The sequence below is a fragment of the Falco naumanni genome, chromosome 8 (genome assembly GCF_017639655.2).
Source record: "Falco naumanni isolate bFalNau1 chromosome 8, bFalNau1.pat, whole genome shotgun sequence".
In the NCBI taxonomy this organism is placed as follows: domain Eukaryota; kingdom Metazoa; phylum Chordata; class Aves; order Falconiformes; family Falconidae; genus Falco; species Falco naumanni.
Genome location: NC_054061.1, coordinates 18,299,020 through 18,323,152, shown reverse-complemented (window position 1 = coordinate 18,323,152; position 24,133 = coordinate 18,299,020). Strand labels below are relative to the sequence as shown.

Below are 24,133 nucleotides of genomic sequence, written 5' to 3'. Positions count from 1 at the left end.
AGACCCCCCCTTGAATGGAGAAAAAAATCCTATAAAAATCCCAATCCTTTTAAATCTATGTACTCAATCCTAAAGAATATACATCACTAGAAACATGGTCTAAATGGGAACTATTGAATTACTGAGTTCAAGCTTCTGTCACTGCTGGTCATTTCATTAGCCATCAATTTATCAATTTTCATCTTAAAAATAGTTTCTTGTTCTCCTCCCTCCCATTCCATAACTGTTCCCTGAACTTTACTCCTTTGGGGAGTGGAAACTTTCTTCTAATTCCAGCCTGTGCCTATTCATGGCCATTTTGTTCCTGTGCCAATATTGCCTTTTACCTCAAACAGTTCTCTCTCCTGATGTATTTATAGACAGGAGGGTTCACATTTTATTTTGTGAAGTTAAACCAAAGCAAGATCCACCAAAGGTTCTTCTGGTCTGTGCTGTCTCTGTTACCTTGCTTTTGCAGAACCACAGCCAAAAGAACCACAAAGCAATTGCTTTACGTTATTCTGGCTCCAGTCTGACAGCAGCTAACTCCAAGGTGCAAACCAGAATATTGCCCATAATGAAGAATGAAAACTGGGACAGGGAGAACCGATAGACAGAAGTGAACTTTTGGTTCTAGCATCAAGAGATGTTGGCAGACAGCACCCCTTCACAACTGGAAAAGAAAGCTGAAGGCAAAGAAGGAAGGGACATTTGGCCAGGCAGCAAGGGACACTTCCCTGGTTAGTTTGCTCTGCTTTTCTGGAGCTACAAAGGGTCTGAATTTAGTGGAAGCCTCCATCAGTCTGGTGCAGAAACACCAGACCTGACCAGTGACACACTGGGAAGAGACTGGGGAGTTTGGGGGGAGTGGGACAACAGATTTTGGAGATGAAGAAAGAACAGGAATAAGTAGTACTGAATATTAGGACCCTGGTCAGCCAGGACACCAGTCCAGAGGCTGCCCCGGGCTGTGTTGAACTGCCTTAGGCCAAACACCATCCACAGTGGAGAACCTGGAACCCCCGGTGCCTGTGAGTGCAGCCAGGCTGAGCGGGGCCTCGTTCTCTCCGTGTCCATTGCAAGTGCCTGTAAATTGCTCTGTGATTATCCAGGTGTTGCCTTATGATTAAACAGGACCTGTGCAATCTGGCTTGTACTTACTGTTTGCTCTCAGTGAAAAAGGAGAATGACTTTTCCCACAGGGATTTTGAATCTCCAGATGGCACTGTAACATCATCCCAAAAAGCAGACGGTTCGGTACAATAGCGAACATGGTAACAGCTGAGTCAGTTTGCCTGCTGTGCATAATTACTCATCCCATTGAAACCATGATTTACAAGCTACAAATGCTAAAGCTGCCCTTTCATTTCAGTTTAAACCTTAGATATTAAACCTTCATGCATATTGTGTGCATAGCAGCTGGAGAAAAACAGATTGCTTTGTCTTAACAACCTGATACAAAACAAGATCTTGCCAGCACTGCCAATTAATACCGAGAACTTCAGTGAGATCTTAGGAAAGAGTTTAGGTCACAAGTTAAATGTACGTGTCTATCAAACTTGCCCTGGGAGGTAATGCCCCTGTACTGAAAAGTGATAGCAAAACTGTGAGAGGCAAGAGGTAAATGCTCCGTATGCTGAGCACTGCAAAGGCTGCCTCTCTGCTCTGCATTGTAGCTGCTGGCACAGCCAGCAACTCCTCTCAGCACAGAGATGCTCTCCCCCATGGGATGCCCACCAAACACAGCAATACAGAAGGCATTTCAAAGATCTTAGCACAACACAGCAGTTAAGAACTCTCTGAGTTTAGTCTCCCCACTGTAGGCAGTCGTGTCACATTATATTGTATGTTCACCTGTCAAGTTCCGTCTCAAAAGCCATGCAATTTCTTGCTGACTGCCCAAAGCACAAAGAGGTTTCAGAATATTAGTCTTCAGTGCTTGGAAAACTTTACACATGAAATCACCTCCTATGTACAGCAAAGGTTATACAAATACAACACATGCACCAAACAGAAAAATAGAGAAAGCTGAACTGTGCCTTAGCCCACTTAGGTGAGTGGTGAAATAAAGGACGAAACCACCAGACTCCTTGGAGGAGTCAAATACCCACTGGAGATGTGATTCAATCAAATTTCAAGAATCAAAGAAAAAAACAAAGACAGTAAAAAAGAAAGGCCCTTCTCAATGTCCAGCAGGTTTCCCTGAACACTGCCTATATTTAAGGTAGCTCAGCTTTCTTTTGGCAAGTTTTCACCCAATAGCCCTGACTTTTTCTTTCCCAGAAATATCAGCTTTTCACTGTGGCAGGAGCTGAAATGCTGGAGCTGTCCTGCAAGACAACTTAAAAACCACACTGTGTTTATTGAGCTAGCTTGATACCAATCTATTAATCATCATAAAAATATCAGCTGGCGCGAACCACCTGGGTGACTGAATCCAGACCCTCAGGCAACCATGTAATGAGTATTCATTCTTCAAGGTCCCTAAAACATCTGCTCCATGTAGCCTCAAAATTTGCTGTTTCTATTTATTATGATGAGTCCCCAAGAAGCAGCAGCAGCAGCTTGACCTAGAAGCTGTGGCTCATGGAGCCGTAGACTCCCTGCTACCATGGAGAACGTGGCTGGAACAGTGGTTCACAAGGATGAACACGGTGCTGTTCGGTGCATGCAGTCATGCCAACTGGCATGTTTCCTGCTTTCACCTAAATCTGTAGCCTCTCTTGTCTCTTCAGTCTTGGTAACTTCTGATTTATTTTGGCTCCTGCCAATCCAGCCTTATTTCCTACTTATGTAGGACCTTATAGTCCTAATGTGCTCTACTAATATCCTACTACAAAAGCAAGATCTCTCCCGCTAGAGAAAGGATAAAAAAAAAGTCATCCTGGGCAGCTAATCATACACAACCAGTACATCTCATATTTGAACATGGGGAACTGACAGCAAGAATTAAATAAGTAACCATTAAAATATTTTCAGGTTATCTTGAAGTAGTGGCACAGTTGAGGAAATCGCAGTGTGCTTATTGACATTTGGGAAACAAATTTAATGAGAATATTATGTGCCACATATTCATCCAAACCGAGTTTTAGGCAGATTATAGAATCATAAATATTAGATGGAGAGGCAGATTGTGCTCATTTTGCTGTGGTAGAGGACATCTAGCACAAAACTACTAATGTTTAGCAGGGGAATGATACGAAATGCAGCTGAGCTGTTGAGGCTGGGGGGCACGTATGTACTAGACTTAGTTCACTGCAGTATTCTTACATTTTTAAATCCTCTGTAAAGCACTTGAAGTTCTCTTTTGGTGAAATTGGTTTGTGCTTCAAGCTGTTCCAGTCCTTCGGGCCTGTGGCACACTGTAGTCATTTCTAATTCATCTTCAATCTTATCTGAAAGAGAAGACAGGAAAATATTTATTTTGTTACCTTTGCTCTGTTAACATGATGGATAGGACAGACTGGATTTCAAGAGTAACGGGGGAAAAAAGAAACCATCAACAGAACCAATCTGTGTAACTTTTCAACCTCTTGAAAGCAAAATAAAAGCTGTATGAGTAAAGCAATAGCTCACTGTTCTTACTGGGCTACCAATTAGTTCCCTGTTCACAAAGCTGAAACTGGTGGTGAGAACAGAAGGGCAGGCAGCAGATACATTGCTCCAAAAGGCAACACCAGGTATTTCTTATTTAAATATTGAAACAGTGTGGAGGAATAGGCCTTTCAAAGTACTAGCTTTAGAGAAGGCTGTGCAAACAGAAGTGAGAGCAGACATGCTCAAGCATATTAGACAACGACATTACTTTGAGGGTAAACAGCGAAGGAAACTCTTCTGAGTGCTAAGCGAAAAGCTTGCTATAGAGATACTAAAGGTCAAGTTAATCCTAGGAGAAATTCACATGATGTGACGGTTGCTGGATCTGGAATGAATCCAACCTGTATTTACGTGGACTTTTTGGGATAACAGATAAGAAATGAAAAAATACTTATGTGCATTTTGTTCAAGAGAATGTTCTCCCACAAGGAAGAAAATTACTCAAGATATATCACATCCTATATTACCATAATCTCACCTCTTTTTTGATGCATGTTTTTACCTGTAAAGCTCATTTCCCCAGCAGTGTATGTAATACCCAAATATATACAGACGATTAGTGTACGCCAATTTTAGATTCTCTGAATCTCAAGGACCAGATTCAGGTTTCAGCTGATATGAAAGTCCCATCTACATCCAAAAGCTGCTTGACATAAAAAATAACACCCCCCTCATTGTCAAACCCACACAATTCATGGTCTGCAAAAATATTTCAGGTTATTTGGCTCAAGTACAATATAGTAATTCCTACAGAAAGACAAAGTTTTCATCAGAAATATGCAAGGAAATGTCATCACCCTGAATGGCAGAAAGGCTCAGGGGAAAACCAGATCAGGCTAAAGCCATATTTTCATAATTTAATTAATTCTGTACATACATATGAACACTATTAAGGGAAGACACACATTAGTGAGTGATAAGGGTTAATTAACGTTGGTTCATTGTTTCGATATTAAGAAATCAGTTTGAAATACTGGTGGATTTGGCCAGCCTCCTAATCCACTGTGTCTGGAGCTTCACAGTCAGCATCTGTGGGGCCTCAGCAGAGAAAATACGTTCCTGAGCACTGTGCTCAAGGTCCCTTGCACAGAAAGGGAATAAAGGTAAGAGACTGTAATAGCATGAGACCGAACGAGACTATCACAACCATTTATGATGCAGAACAAAATTACTGAACACTGGCAAGTGGCCCGAAGGAGCCACCTTCTCCACACAATGGGAAAACGAAGAGTGTAGAAATTATAGCTCCTGTTAGAGGAAAGGAGGTGGAAAAGAATGCTGCTACAGGAAAAAAACCAGATAATGTGAAGTAAGGTGAAGACGACATTTTCTTTAAAAGAAAACACATGCCACAAAATGAAGGAATGCGTAAGAAGCTGTAGAAAGAAAAAAAAAATGGGTATGAAATTCCTTAAAATGAGGGAAGGGGAATAAGTGGTTGAAAAAATGAGAGGGAATCCATTCAGAAGGGGACCAGATTAGGGAAACTCATTACTTATCTGTACATTGTATAAGAACTACCTTTCTGTTTACCTTTGGTTGACTGCAAGTTACCTAAACCCCTTTACAAAACACACGTAAACCCAGACTCCTCTCTTGCATTTCCCTGTTGTCTCCTGATGCAATAAGCAGTTTACACATGACCCTGACTGTAACTTTGGGTTTCCACAGGAAACCATGCATTTTGTGCTGTGCAGTATATAAATAAATTAGGCTCTGAGCCTTTCTCTGCTCATACCCAGATTTTCACTGACATTTCATATTGCTTGAGTCACTCTGAAGTTCTTTACAACTTCAGTTAATGTAAAATAAAACCATAAAAAACTCACCATCTAGTCTTTATATCCTGTAATATAATTCAACAGAGAGAGGGAATAAAAATAATCTATGCAACCTCGTGTAAGTGATGAGGGAAATGAGGAAAGCCAGCCTAGTGGATTACTCTCATACTTGGGTTTATTTATGCTTCTACAATATGGAAGTTTACATGGTTTCTAGTGATAGGAAAGATCCAACTGAGAAGTCACACTCTGCAAAATATTTTGATATGACTAATTTTTTTGTCAGTGCTTTATTTGCCTTTTTTTTTTTTATTTCCCCACCTCCTCCTTAAGCAACCAGTTTTCCAAAATACTTACTGGAATTTGTGTTAGTATCCTAAAAGCCAAATCATTAAAGAAAAAGGTCTTTCTCATGGAAAACTTGCTCTATAGCACCATGACACGTTTGAACAAAATCTGCAGAATTACAGCTCAGAACTCATAGTTCTTTGTCTTATCCAGATGTCCTTTATATGAGCAGACTCAAAATTAGGGTCTTGGAATAATTTTTCCAAAACATTCTTGAATAAAATATTACATTGTAATTTAATAATGATATATTGTCTTTTGACAATACTGGCCTCGTTCAATGAATCATTATTTCAAAAGAGTGCAATTCATCTTCTTCAGCTTGTCCTGCAAGAATAGGTTTTTCTAACAATCAGTTCATGAGTTTTGGTCCCACAGGGCAGATATTTCTATATTAAAAATAAGCCAGATTATTGTTGTAGATTTAATTCTATTTCCCATGCTGAGAAATGTGGCTCTTTCCTTTATAACAAACCGCAGAAAGGAAATTATGAAAAATTCATCCCTTTCAAAGGGATGCTATATTTTTTCCCTTCCATTCTCTATTCCAGACCAACATTAATCTCTGCCTCTGAAGAGGATCTGACGGTTCCCTGTGGGTTAATCCTTTCATCTGCTTCCTCTTCCTTTCCCAAGGGCAATATTTTGAAACTTCACAAAAAAGAATCTTGTGCAGCTTTAGATCTGACCAAGGGGACACTCAAAATGATACCAGAACAACATTGTTCCAGTAAACACACTCTACAAGTGGTAGAAATTGTTCCTTCAGTGGAACATGCCCCAGTGCAACAGAGCAGCCCTGGATGTATCTTGGAGCCTCGCCACAGAAAATAAATAAAAAAACCCTATCAGGTTATTTTGTCTATCACTTGCCAACAAAGAGCTATTTTCCACAGTATTTCATGATAATATATGTTTTTAAAGATAAGTCTTATTTTAAGACTAACTACTTCACATTAATAGGCCTTGCAGATCAAACATTCCCTCCCTTGTGTTCATCCAACATTTACATCTAAGCTTTTCTCCTTTAGCATCCCAAATTCCAAGGTTTCCCTCCAGCAGTGTCCCTGCTCATCCCTCCTCGTCCCTGGCCACTGTCCAGCGGGCAGCACATACCGTAGGACAGGGGGCACCTGCCGCTGGAGACCCAAGGGCACAAACTGCTTTTCTCTGCAAATGGATCATGTCCAACTCAATAGTAGCCACCCTCCCAGAAGACTTTTTTGTTATTTGTTTTCCTTTCAGTGTTTTCTCTGAAGTTAGCTCTTTTAAACCTTTTTCTTCCATTCCCTGACCCCCTTTAACCACAGTACCATCAGTGGTAAAAAAGGAGACTGTCTCTCCTCATCTGCCCTTGCCTTTTGGCACATATATCTTATTTCCTCTTATTTACATTTTCATTACCAGATCATTCTATCCCAGCTCTTCAGCGATGTCTCTGTATGAAATATGAGCCCTTTCATTTATAAATATTGAAGTTTTATTAAACTGAAGCTCACTTTACGGTGGTGAGTGCAAGCAGAAGTATATATAAATAGATACATACATGAAAATCTAGTTTTATTAGGAAAGCACAATAAGATATTTTATCTAATATCATGTTCTTCCTCAGTTTTGCCTTGTTTACAGCTTGCTGAACACCCTGAGAAATTTGAACGTGAGAAACAGGCATTCCACTTGTTTAATTTTCTTCTCCTTCAATTTGCAAGCGCACAAACAGACCTAAGCACTGACAGCAGACACTGCAAGGCACGCATGTCATCACCTCCCCAGCTCGGGCAACAGGTGTGACCAGCTGCTGTTGCTTACAGCATCCCTTCTGAGCTGGAACTATTCCCTTGCGCTTCTCACTGCAAAAGCTCACCTCAGGGTCTGGGTACAATACAGCTGGTTAGTAAAAACTTAAAACTTAGCAAATAGGTAAAAATTTATTATTATGGATCTCAAAACATGATTATTATTATTATTGTTGGGGTACCTGTGCTTATCATTTAGGTGGACTCAGTAACTAAAACAGGAGGTTTCTCCTGCTTGCAGGTACTGATAAAAGATTTTTTTTTCTTTCTTTTTTCTTTTTTTTTTTTTTTTTTTTTTTTTTTTTTTCCAGCTCCAGCACTTGCTGAAATAGCATCTGGACTAATCCCTTCCACACCAGACAGTTGCAGCTAGTTGGGTCGTAGGTTTAAAATCACCTGCACCGTTTAGCCAGTGCAGAACATGTTTGCGCATTTGCTTACCTGTTTTTTGCTGCAATGTGTTTAAAACTGGAGGAATGGGAAGTAGCACTTTCTGATTTAAAATTTGCCTCTGGCCCTATTTTTATGGCTGGGTACAAAGTCTGGTAGAAATGTAGAAATGCATGTGGTAATCTTACTCCAAAGTAGGTCCAGGTTGTAATAATTACTTAATTTTGCACTTTTGTGCAAAACATCATCTCTATTTGCTTAACCTGTAGGACAGGCACATTTTGTATATCAGGCAAAATAAATAGTGGCTTCACTTCACAAAGAAAAATAATCCTGACGTACTTGCATGCACATGCATATTTTATGGATTGTTGCTAATGAAAGATACTGTATTTCATTTCTCTGCTGCTTGCTCAAGAGCAGAGAATGAATTTTCATTAGAGTAGATCAATATTTTAATTGAATACACTTTGGAAATTACTTAACGAGGCATGGTTTATACATCCTTTCATATTTGTTCTAATTTTACCTTTTGTTATTTTTGCAACTTGAAGATTTCCACACTTAGACTGCCTACAGCTGGCCCTGTGTTTAACTGCTGTAAACTTTGCCAAACGGAATTTGCATTTCTCCAAGTGATAAACTGCAGTAATTTAAGCCTAGACATGTAGAAGCTGTCTTGTACATCTACATGCCTATGGATAACATTGTTTTCATCATTGAGGGAAACAGATTTTCAACCACAGCTGACTACTGTTCTCCATCAGAGCACCAGGCAGAGGGACTCAGTCCTTTTACCTATTGTAGAGACAAGAGATCTATTGATTTTGAAGGAAAATGACCTGCTCCAATATTTTATTTTCTCCAGCTCTTTCAGTTCCATTGGACACAGGCACATTTATCTCCTATGTTAAGGAAAACATTGTTTCATTGGCAATTTACCTTAAAAATGTACAGGTAAGGTGATGCACATCCAAGGCAGCTACACGAACAGAGGCACTGTCCAAACCCAGTTCCTAAATGTGCAGAGTCCAGCCAGTAACCGGCAGCACCAGCAGCAGAGGGCAGGTGATGTGCTTCTGTCGGCACTGAAGTCCTAAAATCCTCTGTTGACGCCTACTAGTATTTGCTTTAGCAAGCTATTTCCATACAAAAAAAGCCTAATAAGTATTCTTTGGATCCAACAATTCTTCCCTCAGAAGCGGAACAGATTAAATTGGTGATAGACAATGCCAAAGTCGTATTTGTGTGCTATAAAATAGGGAACAATTAGGTGTTATTTACCTGCTGCTTTCTCAGCTCTGGGTTTGAACAGCCATTTGGGCCCAAATTTGTTAACATGCCTGTCCTTCCTCCCACTAGCAGCCACCTTTACACAAGCAACACCTTGTGCAAAAGCACAGGGTTGGGTTCACTGGGCCAAACTCCCTTGTGAAACACAAGAAACCTCAAAAAACCCTTCCCACAGCGGCCACCCAAAATACTGCAGCATTTCCACTGCTCCAGCCTGCGTGCCTGGCAAACAAGCAATAGCAATGTCTCATTGCATCGTTAGGGCTGGACAAGGACAACCCAAGGCCTAAAACACAGTTTAAAGGGGGGTGTAAATGATGATTTAATAAAAATGCAAATGACCCTGTCCCCTGGTTTCAAAGGCTGCAAGGTGAAGCCATGTAACACCAGGCTCTGTGGCTAATGGAAGGATTTTGAAAACACGTTGCTTATAATAAATTCACTTTTTGTTAAAGTAAAAAAAAATCAAGACGTAAAAACATCTAATGTGCCCAGTGTTAATAGTAAAACTGACAACATTAGATAAAAGGGGTAATTTTACAAATACAGCAGAAGGGGATTAAATTATGTGCAAGAATTATTAGACTGCATCTTATTTTTATTAAAAAAACATTAGCTATATTTTAGGAGCAAGGACCTGAAGAAAAAATTAACTCTAGTTTATCCACAACATGTTTGAAATTAATCTCCAGACAGAATGCTTGCTTGGGCAGATCTCGCAGGAAATAGATCCTGACTGTGGGAAAGCAATTGCAAATATTTGAAAATTTCATGAAGAGAAGAAACTAAGGGCCTGAGTCCATAAATGCTCCTTACGGCAGAAAGTTTTGGCAAGAGCTGTATTACTGGTGCAGACCCTGCATCCCACTGGTGTAGGTGGGAGCTGCTGGAAATGCTGCTTTTGTGAAGTCCTTTGAGGTCTGTGGCTCCAGATCCCTGGGGCAGGGGCAGCTACCAAGTACAGCTTCATGATCTGGAACAGCCAAAGTATTTCTGTGCAGTTCCATGTGCTTCTACCACGACAAAAATCCAAGTGTTGGCCTCTAAGCGATCCCACCTGGCAAATACTTGCAAATCACCAAGGCTGGCATGGTGCAATGACAGCTCGGCTGGAGCTGAAAAACGTCTGTATGCACATCTATGAATCCTAAAAAAGGGTTAAGTAAAACGTGCTCATGGCAAACATCAATTAAAAAAGGCACTAAAATACCTACTGCTGTATCAAATATTAAACACTTAATTGATCTCTCCAACCAGGCATTATTATTATTAATAATAATTTATTAATAAAGGGCTGTTCAAGTTTAATTACCAAACCAAAGGGATGCTCTCCAGCCAATAAAGCAAAAAGGAACCAACGTCTCCTTATCTTCTCCCTTTTCCTGAAATGATTTTTTGAGTCCTTCAGGTCCATTTTCACCATTAAATCGGCAACAACAAATTCACTACACAAACAGTCAAGCTTAGCAAGGTTGTTCTGCCTGTGTGAACCTTCAACACCACCAGCTGCAGAGAAAAGTTACGTGAAAACCAATAGTGTATACAATTTTGAGATTTAATAAAATAATAATAATTGAAGATTTCTTGGCTAATCCTTGTGATCATCTATAAAAAACATAAAATTCCTCTGCCTCTATAATCATTTAATTAGTTTCACAATTGTACACAGGGAAGTTAGAACAAGGTTATACTCTGAAAAAGGAGGCGCAGGAATACTCAGAGGCCACAGGTACCTCCAGAATGTCTTTCTGGCATATGACTAAGACCAGGTACAATGACATGAACATGAAATACACAATGTCAAATTTGACTTTAAATGTTTCTGCAGACACTGTATTAACCCTGCTCATCATTAGAGATAGCTTTGCTGTGGCCGTTCCCAGGGCAAGAGACAGCAGGGTGTCCAGTGCACTGGAAGGACCTTACCTGGGACCGCACTTTCTTTTCACTTTCCCTTGCACATTCCCACCTATCATTTATAAGGAAAGCAACTTGTCAAAGCAGGTGGAAAACTACTGAAAGCTTGCTGGATGCTTTGCTCCTTTTCCATGGGGATGCTGCAGAAAATGTGCTTTTGGGACAAGTGCTTTCCTCCAGGTGAATTTGCATGACTCATTAGAAAGGTTAGAAAATCATTTCCCTCTGATTATTTTAGGAAGATTCCCACTAATACCATCTCAAAGCTTTACGTGGAGACTACCTGAATTGCTAAGTACTTGACTTAGCACGTCATGCGATGATAAAGCACTGCACACAGAAGTACTTGGAGACTGAGTAAAAGATGGGAGTGACTTCAGAGGGGACTCAGCTGCTCCACAGGCTGCAGCCTTACCCAGGAACTGGGAAGTTATCAAGCACCTTCAATTTTGTTTGCTGCCAGTGTGGAAGTAAGAATAAACTCAGTTCTGTGTGTATGCTAAAGAAACTTAAGAAAGCTCCTAGCTTAAGAAACTTTTGCTACAAAAATTATATGATCAATAGAGTCAAACTGGTTTAAATTTTACCTCTCTGATACACGTAAAACCATCGGGCAGGGTCTAGGAAAAAGTGAGAAAAAAATTTAACAAAAAGAAAGTGACAACCATACACAGCTTTGTCTTTTGTTAACTTTAAAAGGGACATTGGAGGTGTTTTGCAAATGCCAGAGGATCACTTTTCCCAGTAACTGCAGGATTGTTTCCAGATATATTTTACACTTTTCCCCTGAATTGCCTCTTTCCCTTACCCCAAGAGGCAGAAAAGGAAGTCAGAGCTTGCTGTCCCCTGCATGGCCATGAAACTCTGAGCAGCATGTGAAGTGAAGCGTGCATGCAGTCATACAAGCATCCATGCATACAGCAAGACAGCAATGCAACAGTGATCCTAGCAACTCTGATAAGGGATAAGAAAGACTTTGCATGCAATTTTTTTTAAGTCTACTGAGGGGCAACAAGAAGGGCACGCAGTCTTCTGCTTCCCCTCCACAGCTTAGCTCTTTGACAATTGTAGAAATAAATAAAAAAAATATTAGTAAGAGTGAAGAAGTCTCAGGTGTGTCTGGAAGACTAATTGTTGCTCTTTGCAGTCATTTTGCTTGCAACAGTCATTTTATACTATTCTCATGTCCCCTGGAAAAAAATTCATTAGCAAATTAGGTTAAAAGTTTTAAACCCCCTCTTTTAAATATATGCATGTGGCTTCTCACAGCATCAGTTTCTTTTACTGGAGAATTGGCTACACGGTATGATCTGCATTAACCTGCAACAGGCATGAGTTTTCATCAGAATATTACTACCTGTGTCTCCCTGGCCCTACCTCCACAGCCTGGGCAGCTCCTGCCCTCAGTCCACCTGGCATCTATTTCCTTCATTTCCATGTAGTCTGTGCCTCCAGCTGCCCAAACCTTCTTCAACGCCTTCTCACCACACCATCGGCTCTGCAGTGTCTTGCCTCCTGCTGCTGCCCACAAAGCCCACCCAGTCCCCTCTCACACACCAGCCAGTGCATTTTAGCCCACAGATGGTGCATCTATATCCCCCTAATGGACACTAGCATCAAGTCGGCACCAAAACTGAGCGATTTTCACTGCTGCGTGTTTCTCTGTAGAGGGGGTGACAGGAAAAGCAGTGTATGAAGACTGTCTAAGCTCACATAATGCACCAGTCATTCTTTTTCTCTGCATAGACTGAGAATGCCAAGACCTCATTCTCCAGCTGAATCCATCTTGCAGCCAACCAAGGCCTCTACCTGAAACCTTAAGGCCAAGAAATTCCACCATGAATTCTTTAAAGCCATTTAAATAATCCTCATGCTCAACACTTTCCCTTTAAATAAAAAAAAAAAAAACAAAACACATTTAGAAGTGAGCACGTGTTTTTGTTCTGGGACATTTAAGGAGGCAGCTTACATGCACTACACATCACTTCATTAAGCTGTTGGAGGGGTTGAACCTTCTTTCATTATTCTCACTCTGAGGTTTCTACTTTCAGCTTGCTCAACAGGTGCATAACTAGAAGAAATGAAAAAATCTTTGGGACTGGTTGTTAAACTCGACAGGAATAGAGAGAATTTACTGTGCATTGGAGAATTTAATAAAACATCTGGCCGCAAGAAAAAAAATGGCAGAAGTAAATATTTAGAACATTGCTTCCCAACAGCATCACTACAAGATGTAAAAATGCCTGGTCAGACAGTATTGCTGAGTCTTGGTGCTTGGCCTCACTAACTCTGGTTCAGCTGTCCTCAGCCTGAAAAAGGAACAACTAAAGCAAAAATCAAGACCAACAAAGAAAACTACAGGGGATGATTCAGTTGGCTGCTGCAGTGCAAGAGTAATGGTGATACTGAGAACAATCGCATGAGGCAATCAGTAACAGAACTGAACCCTGCCTGCCTGCTTGTACAGGGACACGGTTCATAGATCAGTGACTACAGACACCTCCACACTTTCCCCTTTTGAACTGAAACTTCAGGAATACTTACATGAGAAGCTGGTCTCAACAGCAAAGAGCCTACAAACCATGAATTTAAATCGCTTACATAGATCAAAACACGTACTACAGAGAGCAGTACATACTAGAAACTTTAATGAAAGCATATAAAACAATTAGTAAAATTTAAACTCTACTGTACCACATGCAGTATAATCATATGACTTATTAACCTTCTTGATTCACCAAGATAGGTTTGTAATAAACAAAACGAATGAGCAAGTTGCTTAGAGGCCCTGAATCTCTGCTGATGCAAATGTGTCCAACCATTAGCCATGAAATCACCCACTGCCAGGGAAAACCCACTTTGCTGGGTAACCTGAGGACAGGAAAAAAAAAAAAAAAAATCTCCCATTTCAAGTTTAACAAGGATAGTTCTAAATTTGCACGTTAACACTAGCTGCAAACTAGTTTTCATTGATAAGAACAAAGAGATGTAAATGTTGTCATTAGAGAAAGCACAAAAATAGCATCCTGATTTAGAAAGGGTGAAATCAATGCATAAAAAGAGCTGGAGAGGTCCCACTGTAAATATTGGGCTTGAAAAGATGAAAATGCATCAGAGGTGATTAACAGATAGCAGGAAGACAATAGAAGTGCTGCAAAAAAAGAGAAAGATTAGCTATTTTTCTGTATTGAGTAACCTTGTGGGTTATCAAAACTTTAGGCTGTAGATAATACATTCTGGATATAAACAATGTTTTCTTTTTCTCTTTATAGAGATAGGAAAAAAAAAACCCCTGAGAAGAGAAATAGAAAAAAGCTTCTTGCAACAATACAGTTTTCTTCATTGTATGAAAAACTTCAGAGTCAGCTTTCAAGGGTTCAATTGAAAATTAATTCCCTTCCAGACTATTAAAATTATAACTAAGAGGTTTTGGTTTACAGTCTCTATTTAACACCAAATTGCTTTTTTTTGAAAAATGGCACTTTTCAATAAGCTTAACAGAAAACTTCTTAATCATCATCTCAAATTCATATGCTTATGTCTACTTAGCATATTGAATAGTACAAATAGGAGAAACTAGTGTTGTTACCACTGCAGAAGCAGTTACTGAGTACTTTATTTTTCATCCCTTTCCAAAGGAGTCTTAGGATTTTATTTTTTTTTCCTAAACCCCCCAGGTTATGCATTACTCTCTGGGCAGTGAAATAGAGCAATTTCTGAGCAACTACAGATCAACGAAAAGGAAGATAAATTGGCAGAAATTCAGTTTATAATTTCTGAGGATTATTTCTGAGATGTTTTCTGTTTACAAACAGCAGGTAACACCATAACTAAACCATCAGGACTGTGTACATGCAATGGGACTGCCCACCTGTACCTGACCATTGTGAGCTGCAACAAAACTGTACTAGCGAAGCCAACATAAGACCCTGCATAACCCTTATATATCCAGTTGCATTTTTTAATTTAACTTAAAATGTTTTCTTTCCTTCACAGCCTAAACAAAGATGAGGGAAAACCAAGCACAAACCTCGAAGGTAGCAAAATAAGATGCAAGAATGATAGAAAAATGGAGAAAAGATTGAATTTGCAGCCACCTAATCCTATTTCACCAGTGGCATGCTAATAAGATGCTTACATTTGTTTGTGCTTATGCCCAATCCTCTGAGAACCCATAAACTATCTGAACAGCAGTGGATTTTACGTTGTTGCAGTTGCACTGGCTGGGAAGACATTACACCCCCCCAACATTAGTGTTTGATTTCAGTCCTGTTATGTAAGGAAATAAACATGGCAGGTTGTCTTCATTTTAATGCAAAAAACCCCAATCCTGTTGCAGAGCAGAGCTGTAGTACAAGGTAAAAAGAAGATATTTTCCTGTTTGTCTTACTTCTAGAAACCAGAGTACTTGAGTGCTGCAGGGTGTGATGGGGCAGTGAGCAGGCTAGAGGTATAGCTGCCTCAGTCTCTTGTTTATCAGGAAGGCTTTCAAACTCAGAAAGCAGGTTTTCTAGGCTCTGAACCAGGCTACTCGCTTGTTTGATAGGATGAAGTTAAAGGAACTCAATAGAATAGCTTTATGCACAAATCCCCCACTACCAAACATACTGAGGGGATAGGTCCTTAGCTCCAGGATTGTTTTCAGCCAGCTCTGTTGTTTTCTCAATATACAGGAGCCCTAACACAACCCTTCTGCCCTCAAGGAGAAATAGATTTGTTCTATAAACATAATAGAGCTGGTGGAAAAACTACTGTCCTGCTGTTGTGTCAAATCTGTTGTGGAGGTGCTAGGTAAAAGCCTACAACAGGAGCTTCTTTGCCCTTGGCAGGCTCTAGTTAGGTCAGCTGGAAAACTTCCTCAAATTATGTGATCTGATGCTTCTCTGAGTAGTAGGGGGTGGAGGGGAGGATATTGTAAAACAGAGATCTCAGTACCTGCCCAGCGGAGGGAGGGCTGCATGCTTGCTGCCTCTCAGGGTGAACAGCCTCTTTTTTTGTGTGCACTTCAATCTTACTCACTTTTGAGGGATCTTATGTCTAGCATATCATGAGCATGTTCCATTTCTCAGTGTTACTCCTTGCCGTTTCAAGTCACATTTCTTTACATTGTCATAGCACAACAATTTACACCACAAATCAAGCCTCACGTTCCACTATCCACACTAGAAGGTGAGAAGCATACGCTTGATTGTTTTTGTGCTTTATAAGAAACATAGTACATCACTTAGCATTGAAACAAGGTATTGAAATGCCATTTTGGTAACACACCAATTACCAACTGAAAAGAAAGAAAAAATGAAAAATACATACTAAGTCTTTATACGGTTGAATAATTTTTGTATGGTTTGTTAAACAAATACATTTCCTACAATACATACATTTTACGTACCATGGAACTTGGTAGCACTCTCCATTTTACTCTTAATATGGAACTGTGAATACATTCAGCATCACTTCTTCAATTCAAACATCTCTGCACAAAAGATAGCTCAGTCTGACAAAGTCACCTTCTGAGACTAATTCTAGTTTGTGCATTTTGTTGGAATATTAAGTGCTATCTGCTGCAAGTATATACAACCTTCGTTCAGTAGACAGGTATATAGCTAGCAGTCCCTTTCGTTGGTGGTGGTTTGGACATAGCTCCAGGTAGTGAGTTAGGAGACGTGCCCATTCCCACAGTAAAACCCAGGAACATCTCCTTGAACACCTTTTATGGTGGGTGGCTGGGGTGGGATGTACTGAGGGGCACAGGCGCCACATGCAGAGCAGCACACACACAGCACTTTGGAAAGTTTTCAGTGCTGCAAATCATATAAATTAAAAAAAAAAAAAAAGGATTTTGCTCAACTTCACAAGCTCAGGTCCAGGCTGAAGTTAGGCCAAAGGCACTGCCTAAGACCATGTCCAAACTGCCACCAACACTGCTTGTGTGTTTTGCAATGTTTTCTGCTGTTTTTCAGAAATTCTTCAGCTGCCCCAACAGCAATCCAGGCTTCAGTTTGTACAATTTTTACCCAATCATCAGTAACGGAATTTGTGTAAGAGGAGATTCTTTACTCCTTTTCAAACACAACTATACATCCATAAAATGAATATAAAATTCAGACCCTGAAAACCTCTGCCTGAAGAGTTAACCCAAGGACAACCACCCACAACCAATCCTTTTCATACACCAAGTGGTACTTCATGAGTCATGGTTACAATTAAACTGTAGGACTGGAAGGGCACAAGTGCTGAAGCTTTTTCTCCAGCTCCCAAAACCCAACTCTCTGCTCCTTCTCAGATGCCCTGCAGCAGAAAATCTCAAGATCAGCAAGAAAATTCTCCCATCACATTAATGGCCTTGCAGAAGAATTCACAATAAGTCATTTCCCTTTAGGGGAATCAAAGAAAAAACCATTGGAATACACTGTTCCCCTGAAAAGGGAGTTTTGCAGAACTTGCAGTATTTTGCTAGAAACACAAAATGGTTTATGCAAATCAGTTCTTACATCCTTAGCAGGACTTGAACTGGAGAGCCTGGGCATTCAAGAAGAGGAATAGCTAAAACACGAATTGCAACACGACCTAAAAAGCTATCTTGCTTGATAGCACTGATAGCTTCTTTTAACCTCCTAGTCATGATCATCAATAGCATCAGCAGCATTATTTCCTCATGATAATGCATTACAACCAGGAGTGCTGTTTCACAGCATGCAACTGCTTACGAATCTATTTCCAGCACTGCTATTGCAATGAATTATGCCTCAGTAGCTCTCCAGCAGAACAGGAAGGAGTAAAGGCAATTTGTAAAGCCTCACCAGTAAAATGGGAATAATAACGCTTATACATCCAGACATGCGTTCCCACTGCTTCATGCAAATCCCTTCAACTTCATTAACACTCAGTTAATGCATCTCCCTTGTTACAAATACGTCTGACTTTGTACTTTGGTTCTGTGCTGTCACGTAAGACAAAGCTCCACTCCAGTTACAGCAGACTCATTTTTTTTTTTCTAGGCTGATATTTAGGCAGTGCTGAAAGAACAGTATTTGATTCTAAACCACTTCAAATACTTCAAAGAGCAATCCAAGGAATGCAGCCAAGAGTAACAGAATGATGAGGCTGAATGATGACCAACAGGAAGAACTGATGGCAAGCAGACACGTGATTAAATAAACATTAAAAACTGACTTATCTGAAGGAAGCGCACCAGATTCTTTCATGATATTCCCCGAGCTACTGGCAGTACATGCTGCTGAGCTTCCTTTCTACTCTAGCACTGGTATAACAAATCAGGTTTAGTATGGCTGCTGTTGTACACACACATACATCCATTCCCTTTCCCAGAAAAGCAGATAGGTGGCTTCCCAAGCAGGGAAGCAGTCACCTGCCACGCCATGCTCCACCTCAAGGCTTTATAACAAGAGCTGTGAATCAGCCGTGTAGAGAAGTGTAATCGCTGAAAAGAGCAAGTCTCAGGGCTGGTGCAACAGGGAAAAACCCAGCAGATGGCAGAAAGCATTTCTTCTACCCTACCAGCATCAGCCTGAGAAAAGCAGATTGAACCCCAGGGAACAGCTATGAACAAACACATGATGTGGTCACTAACCTTCTTTTCGAAGGCAACATCACCAACTTGTCCCAAGTTGTCTGTCGTATCTCATAGAGCAAGCCGAGCAACCCAGGGCAATTTCCAAAAAGGAGATAAGCATTCACAATGCAGGCATGTTAATTCTTGCTCCTTTTCAGAGACTTTCACCTGCTCAGGCTCTGTGAGACAGCCCCCCTCCCCGAGCTGTTTCTGTGCTGCAGAGTCAGGCTTTCTCTCAATCTGGGGCAGGTGCTGAACTCCAGCTAGCAAGAATCCTTTGCTGTGCAAACCAGCCACAGAAATAAAGTCAAGTACTGACCTGCCTGAAAAACGGGAGCGGGGGGAGGGCTGGGGGCGATCAGTATTCCAAAAAGCTGCTGTTCTCGGCACTTCACAGTCTAGCACAGTGTGCCCAGGGAATAGCCTTTCAGCATTATTCTTACCCTGATCAATGTTCCTCATTTCCATCAGCTTATTCACACTTTGTAGGGTTTTCTTCTTGGAAAAGGTGACACAAGAATGGCTGTCTTTGATCAGACCAAAAAATACATCCAACCCAGGGAAGAGAACAACAACAGGATGACAGAGTGACACTCCTGAGAACCCTGTCCTGGTCTCCAGCAATCCAAATTCAATTTCCCAATCCAGAGCTGATGTCTTTTTACCCAAGACATGCACAGCTCTTTAGCAAATTTCAAGCCTATGTACTTAATACGCACAAGTATAATATGATGAGCTTACTTGCTGTAACAAAATGTAATTTGGATAGCACCGAGTACCATCACAGGTAACAATAATGTTAATGGCTGAGACCTTTACACCACCCAGCTGAGCTCACGGAAGGTAATTCCCTTTCTGGAGCTTGACTTGATCCTGGGCTCTATCAGTTTTATCTGTGATCCTGAAGTCAGGCCCCCACCATTGCACAAACACATAGCAGGGACAGTTCCTGCACAAAAGGTTTGCCATCTTGGCAAAGAAGAAAGCATAAAGAGCATTCTTTCCCTTTTAGTTGTCAAGAAAGAGTGCTCAGAGAGGAGCAGAGGAGCTTTTCCTGCGTGCCAAGGCTGTGGCGTGCCTGGGCAGACCTGGCTCACGAGTGTTTGGTTGACAGTTGCCCCCCTGTCAGGACATTTGCCCGGAGTCACACAGGGAGCCTGGGACAGAGCTGGGGTTACTCTGGGATACCCTCAGTCACACCTGAGTAAAGGAAGAAAAAAATTCTATTGTTAAAAATCATCATTTGTAATTTACTTTTTTAAATTGGTCCTGGGTGGAGGTGAAGAACAGAAAATGAGGAAACGTTCATGCAAAACCTATTTCCTGAAAAATTACTGTGTAACTGCAGTGACATGTCTCTCTCCCCTGACAGTCTAATAGCTGGGGATGTGACAGGCAGCAGAGGGACAGCCTCAGCCTCCAGCAAGGGGCACAAAGCCCCACATCATCAGTTTTCTTAAAGATCTGTTTCTTATTAATGGATAACTAGCCTGGCAGAAAATTCTTACCACAGCCACTCACAGATTAATCCAATAGTTTAGATTCATTACTATACTGCTACTAAAGTTCAGATCAGTAATTACTGCTTGATAAAAAAACCAAAACAACAATCCCAAATTAAACTGATGTCTCCCACACGTGTTTTGGTAAGGAGCAGAGAGGGGAAATGAAGGATATGGAGGCAGCAATCTCCTCAAAAACATGTCACTAAGCCACTGGCCTTAAATGAGCTCCCCCAGATTATGAAATGTAGGGTGAGCCAGGACCAAGGCAAGATTTTGAATCCAAAGCAGCAAGGGTAAAAGAAAACCAGAACATGTCAAGCCATCAAGCCATGATGCTTTTTCAGAACAAATATCAGAAACTCTTCTGAGGGCATTTAATAAATGAAATACTCATAGGAGACTTTTGAATTATAAATTAAGTAACTGAACTTTCTTTTTTTCTTTCTTGGAATAGGTTATTCATCAAAAAAACCTCTGATGAGCCAAGACAATGCATTACAAATGGACTTATTCTCTGAGTTTTTTCTCATTGAAAAGCAAATCAGAGACTTTAAGTCCCTTATTTATTACTGCACTGATTTCCATGAACATTGGTTTGCTCTAGCTTTGAGTTAGAAAAAGGCTTTTAGAAGAAAAATAGTCAATGAATATATAATGCAGAGGAATCAAGCAATCAGAAATAGTAATTAGTTCAGTACCTAATTCAAGGACGTGTTATCCTTGGGTTCTTATGGGAAAACCAGAATTTTGTATTTGTGCATTCAGGTAGGTTTTAACTACAGGGTAAAAACTAAGTTGTTTTCCCCCTTAGAGGCACCTTTTTTGAACAGGTGGGATTACCTACACTTGGCACCGGCTGCAGAACCGACACGAGACCTAAGCAGGCATCCAGAAGAGGAAGGTAAATAGACAATGGTGCAAGGACAAACACAACTGAAACCACATAAAACCCTTATAATGAGCACTCGCCATCACATACGCAGTGTTTAAGGTCATGATCGCAGGGGATCACGAAGCTGCAGCCTCACCTGAGATTTCTTTATTCTGGACTGGGACTTTCCACTTGGAAAGAGAAAATATGTGTGTGCATTACCTTCTCATCCACAGCCTCGCTGTGCCTTCCCAAAGGCACGCCTGTGCCGGTGGGAGCACCTAAACGTAGCCTCAGATATGAAAGGCTGCCACAGCAGCCACCAAGCCAGGGCAGCAAAAGGGGCTGCTGCTTCCCAGCGAGTGCCCCACAGCCACCAGTGTGCCAGCTGGGGCAGGTGGCCCCCGTGCCTGAGCCACCCACGGGTGAGTGAGCAGCTTGGGCTGAGTTCCCAAAGAGGGCACTTGAAGCTATTTGGAATTCTGATTGGTTTGTGGGAGACATCACTTTTCCAGAGGTCATGTTCCAGTTGGGAAAAATAAATAAAAATACCCCTTATTTGCCACAAAATGGAAGTTTTGTCTGTGATTTAGAAAAGTTCATTTTGGAAAAATATTTCAAATTTTACTTTTACAAATGTTCAGATTTCATGGTAACACAGGCAGAAGCCATCCTCACCTGCACAAAGTTTGTGGCCAGCTTGTCTCATTTTATTTGCAGTGCAGCAGCTCTTCGCAGCTTTTTCTCTATTAAGTTACCCAGATCCATAAGTTTTTACCTCATTATTAGGGAACTACAGGGCAAATTAGCAGAAATGTAACATATGTATGCTCATAGCCAGGCACCTACACTCTGCACAACAGAAATTTCACGATAAAGATCTTTTTTTTAAAAATAATAATTAGTCATTATTTGTACTTTGGCCTTAAGTCTCAGTTTCTTACAATCACTTTTTTTTTTTTTAAATGAAGCTTTGAATTGGGTTTGTTTCTTGTGTGTGGTTTTTTTTTTTTCCAAAGAAACAAATATTTATTTCCCCCAAGCTGAAAATGTGTGGATCTGCTCACATTTATTAAAGGAAAAAAAAAAATCTTTACTCACATACACTTTTTCCTGTTTGGAAACAGCAGTGTGTAAAACAATTTGCTGTGTAATCATAAGGCAATGCTACCGTCCCCAGCAGGAATGAATTTGGAAGTAATTAGGAGACAGGACACCTCACCACCGCATTATGGCAATTCACCTGTGCAAAGACTAGAAAAAGTACAAATTATTTTGGTCCAGGCACAACTCAGGAGTTCTATTCAATACACTACAGATCCCACCCAAATGAGACAGTATCACCCAAAACATTACTACTTTCCATTTCACAGGACTTGTGTTTGTTGAACAGATTGCTCCAAAATGTGAAACATAATTAAGCAGAACATAAGTAGCAATTAAGCTCTACTTCCACAGAAGAAACTGCTCAAAAATACTGTTCCAGTCCAGATCCAGATCTTTCAGTAGGACATGAGAAAATTTGCCAAAATGCCTTTGCTCCTATTAATAAGGCTTTCTGCTGAAGTAAACAATGCAAACCGTGGGGGAGCTGACAGCATCACACCTCGGTCACAGCTCCCAGCGCAGAGAGCTGGCAGTGACACAGGTTATGTTTCCATAGATCTGTTGTTAGAGAGCAGCACCTACACCTCAAGCGTTTAAGTGAGCCTGATCTCAGGCAATAGATAGAAGCAACCAATACTGACTGGAACTCTTTTTCACAAAAAACATTAGCGTCCTAATTTCTGGTTTTCCCAGGAGTTGAACATGAAGTAGGTCTCGAAACCCTAACCTAAACCCTTCTGCCATTAGCACCTCTCCAGATACAGCCTACGTACGTCCTGATTCAGAAAGGGAGCTGCTGTAGTACGTATATATTCAAATTCTTCAGCCACGTCTTTAATTGTTGTGCCTAAACATTTGGAAAGCAGACAACTATAAATCAGATACTTGCTTTTATATATACACACCACTGCCCAAGACTGAGGGCATTAGCTTGCTGAAACTCTTCATCCCAATTAATGTCAGCTCCTGTTGTTAAATAAAAGAAAATAAGAAAAACCCATCAAACACTAGATTCTTTGGAGTTAGTAAGACTCTAGTGTGAAAGCAATAATTTACTTCAAGATATCTAACAGATTCTGTTTCCTTACAAGGAATCTTTTTGCCCTTTCGCCAGGGCCATACCTGGTCCGTGGTGAGACTCAGGAGCAGCTGTTTCAGTCAACTCACTTGGCTGCTAATCCCTCCACGTAGTCCTGGTTGTCCTTCCACCCTCACCTTCCCCTGCGCTCCTACCTCCAAAGGGCAGCGTGAGCATCCGCCAAGCTGAGGGCAGGCTGTTTCTTCTTTTAATCAGCTCTGAGACACTCTACAGAGAGGAAGCAATCCAGAGCATCACACACCCACTCCTGAGGACGGCAAACACACGCTGGGCTCCTCTGCAAAGCCTTGTTAATCCACAGCCATAGGTACTGCAGACAGCTGCTGATTTTGTAAGGGGGCAGAGGAAATCTCACTGGAGCATTTTGATCCAGTTTTAAGTGTTCAGAGAATTAGCAGAAAACCATTTAAAACATCTCCCCTAGGAAGGAGATGGGAGTTTTACTAAGAATTACTCAAAAGTGATTTCTCTTTGTTAACTCTTCATTAAGATTTAACACTCAGAGAAGCAAACAGCTTTGAGCTAAGCCTTTCCTTTCAGTCAGGAGTCCATGTCTCCCTCCCTTCGCTCAGCAGTCTGCAGTGGTCTGCTGAAACCCTACAGGTACCCACCGAGTGGCTCAACACATTGAGAAGATCCCTTCTGGAAGTGCTCTTAGCCACGTTTGCATTTCTTAGGGTGAGCAAACAAATACATGCACAGTGTGATGATGTAAAGATCGTTCACATGGGTTTCTACGTCCCACTGAGAAGCACAAATGTCAGTATGGAGGGGACAAAAGACCAGACACATTGGTACCAAGTAGTAAAGCAACCCCATAAAACCAGAGCTAAAACCCAAGCCTGCCACGCTTATGGTGATTGATCCCTCTGCTGGG

At 40.9% G+C, this 24,133-nt stretch overlaps 1 protein-coding gene across 4 annotated transcripts in view; it reads right to left on the bottom strand.

Annotated features, from left to right (window-relative positions):
- Nucleotides 1–24,133, bottom strand: part of KCNIP1 (potassium voltage-gated channel interacting protein 1) — a 435,639-nt gene that overhangs the window by 14,540 nt on the left and 396,966 nt on the right. For 3 of the 4 annotated variants that reach the window (XM_040604354.1, XM_040604355.1, XM_040604353.1), the window contains exon 2: nt 3,250–3,374. In XM_040604354.1, coding sequence (XP_040460288.1) covers nt 3,250–3,374 — 125 coding nt within the window. Of the gene's footprint in view, nt 1–3,249; nt 3,375–11,688; nt 11,720–24,133 lie in introns of those variants that run through there. The other variant, XM_040604356.1, reaches the window with a different exon arrangement.